This window comes from Urtica dioica, chromosome 8, assembly GCF_054948205.1.
Source record: "Urtica dioica subsp. dioica isolate 48M chromosome 8, U.dioica_male_clone48M_v1_H2, whole genome shotgun sequence".
Taxonomy (NCBI): domain Eukaryota; kingdom Viridiplantae; phylum Streptophyta; class Magnoliopsida; order Rosales; family Urticaceae; genus Urtica; species Urtica dioica.
Window position 1 is genome coordinate 13,815,470 of NC_142763.1, and position 2,833 is coordinate 13,818,302.

The 2,833-nt window shown below is 35.7% G+C and overlaps 1 protein-coding gene across 1 annotated transcript; it reads right to left on the bottom strand.

Moving 5' to 3' along the window:
* Positions 1-998: 998 nt before the first annotated feature.
* Positions 999-2,102, bottom strand: LBD16 (lateral organ boundaries-domain 16). Its single transcript, XM_089623871.1, has 2 exons — positions 1,727-2,102; positions 999-1,553 (listed from the first exon to the last, which is right to left on the bottom strand). The coding sequence occupies exons 1-2, from the start codon at positions 2,003-2,005 to the stop codon at positions 1,203-1,205; spliced, it is 630 nt and encodes a 209-aa protein (XP_089479997.1). The 5' UTR covers positions 2,006-2,102; the 3' UTR covers positions 999-1,202.
* Between the last annotated feature and the right edge of the window lie 731 nt (positions 2,103-2,833).

Here is a 2,833-nt window from a genome sequence, read left to right on the forward strand (position 1 = left end):
AAACATCATGATATTTTAGCCTATGTCACTCTATATATCATCATGTGATTTTGAGATAGACCCTCGCTATACTTAATATGATATAAGAGTTTACAAAACTTAAATAATTACCTTATTAAAAAATAATGAGATCCAGATTAAGATGAATGAACAAAAGAGTCATCCTTTTAAGATGACATATTTAGCATCTTTATGGAGTATTATAGGGTTACATATCTCAAAATGAGGGGGTGTATTAGAATATCTCGTATCGATTAAGGATGTATGAATTGTGCTTTTTATAAAAGTCATGGATTATCTATTTTAGTGTTGATTGATTTTGAGATGTGATTTCATGATACTTAGAAAAAATATTTAAAAAAAATGAAGAGATCCGGTTTAAGATGAATGAATGTTAAGAGTCAGCTTTAAGAGTACATGTTGAGCATCTTTGCGAAATATTAGAGATTCACATATCTCAAAATTATTAAGCTATGAGGTGATGAGTAATTCATCATGACCTTATAAATCTTTATTAGTTAGTTTCTTGTGATTATTAACAAGTCTACTTAATATGGTCGCTCTTTGCAATTAGTTATTTTCAATCGAATCTTAAAAATTTGATCGAATATATAATTGAGGCGTCTTATACGTTTTACTATAGTTACTCACAGAACCATGGATTCCTTATTTTCCTACGTGTATTAATCATAAATAAATAAAAAGCAAAAAGAATTTTTTTTTTTTTTTTTTTTTTTTTTGATGGAGCAAAAAGAAAGTTAAAAACACAAAAGAGAGAAAACATATGAACCCAGACACTCAATTATTGTCGCAGGCTAAAAACTATATTATCTTCTCAAACTAAATTAATTAATTAATAAAGAGTCCCGTAGACCTTACTAATATTGCCGCTCCAAGTGCCACGCAAGATTCAAATAAGGATAAATTATATAACTTCCTTCATAAATTAAGTAGAGCAGATGTATCATGTAAAATTGATTAAAAAAAAACACAGAGAGAGAGAGATAACAGTTGAGTTTGACTGTGGAATAAGAAAACGCCAACCATTGACTCATACCATGAAACTCTGCAACTAGTAAAAAAAAAAAAAAAAATTCCCTTCTTTTTCTTCTCAGATATATAGCTAGCCTTTCAGTATATATACATTCATATGGGACAGCGTCAATTAATGATGATGATGATGAAACACACATGCATATTTGTTAGTTCCTCATCATTCTAAGAGCAAGAGCTTGGAGATCACCGAAGTCAGCATGATCATGATGAGGCCTCTTCCTGGAATAATTACAAGCTTGGACTAGTATCTCCGAGCTCATCACCGACGACTCGTGCGAGCTCTGCGGCGAAGTAGGGTTCACGTAGCTCATATAGCTCGCCGACGTGGCCGACCCCTGATTCAGATGGTGGTGGTGGTGGTGATGGTTAGCACTACTATTATTAGCCCGATCTCCACTGCTCTGCGAATTATTATTATTATTATTATTGTTATTGTACATCATATTTTGAGCCAGTTGAGCTTTCGCTTGCATCACTTGTGCTTCTAAGCACGCCACCTGTACCACGTCACCATGTAAATATATATTAGACCCAAATACAATATGTCCTCTATTCTTGATTCCACAAATAAGCTAACTATATTTTCTATGGTGAATTAATTCCAACATGGTGAAAGAAAGCAATAAGGATAAACTTGATTATAGGAATATATAGATGGATATATAGATACCTGTTGTTGGAGGGCGAAGATGTGGGCGACGCAGCCGTAGACGGGGTCTCGGATGCGGGCCTGGGCCTCGTATGCGATGGTGACGACGGCCTCGCAGCGATCGGCGACGGGGACGTGGAGCAGAAGCTTTGCCACGTTGCTGGCCCCGAACACCTTGTGGATCGCCGCAAACCTCGCCGGCCCCGCCTCCGAGCAGAAGTACGGCGCAAACACGCACTCCGACGCGCACTTCCGACGAAGAAACTTGCAAGCCCCGCACGGCGACCCCGTCCCGGCCATCTCTATCTACTTGATTCCTTCTTTCTTGTTCCCTTATATCTATATTATGTATGGATGGATTTACTAGAGGCGCACGAGCACACTAGGGAAATGGTCAAGATTCTTTTTTATTATTATTTGTTTATTTATAGATGAAGGATTGGAGGAGAAATGGGAAGGCAATAGTTTTAGAGTTATAGTGAGAGAGAAGGAAGGGGGGGGACATGAAGGACCTCTTTGTAGGCTTCATGGGGGACATTTATTTTGTAATGGGTTAGACCGACTTTGGATGACACTCTTAATTAATTCTTGTTTTGTTGTTTTCTCATTGTGGATTAATTAATCTACTTTCTTCTTTCTTTCTTTCTATTTTGTTTATATCATAAAGAAATGTTGTAAAATAGTGAGGTTTGACGATTTCTAGCAAAGTGTGTTGATTTTGTACTCGAATTTAAATGCGGTAAATTCTTGTTTTTACTTTTTAAAGTTAAAAATTGTATGTTTTACTCACATTAAAATATAAACTACAAATAATTCGACATACATATATATTGTGTATTATATTATCAATAGTAATACGCTTTAACTTGAATTGATATAGGAGTAGTCTAGTCTGCTATATATTAAACCGTTACTGATTGTATGATTAGATAAGATACGACTAACAATATTATTTTAGGTGCTCATAATGCGTGTGTGTGTATTTTCCGCCGATCGCCGCACTTGGGAACTGGTATTTTTGTCGTCTTGTGAAGCAATTTGATTGAGTAGACTTTGCCAGCATTCGCCTACCGACAACCACTAATTTCAGATACCTTAATTCAACATGTTTTTACATTAAAAAAATAA

Excerpts from the sequence above, each read along its gene's own strand:
- LBD16 (XM_089623871.1), bottom strand. The coding sequence starts at position 2,005 with ATGGCCGGGACGGGGTCGCCGTGCGGGGCTTGCAAGTTTCTTCGTCGG. Across the intron at positions 1,554-1,726 it reads TCTTCGCCCTCCAACAACAG|GTGGCGTGCTTAGAAGCACA; the intron begins GTATCTATATAT and ends GACGTGGTACAG.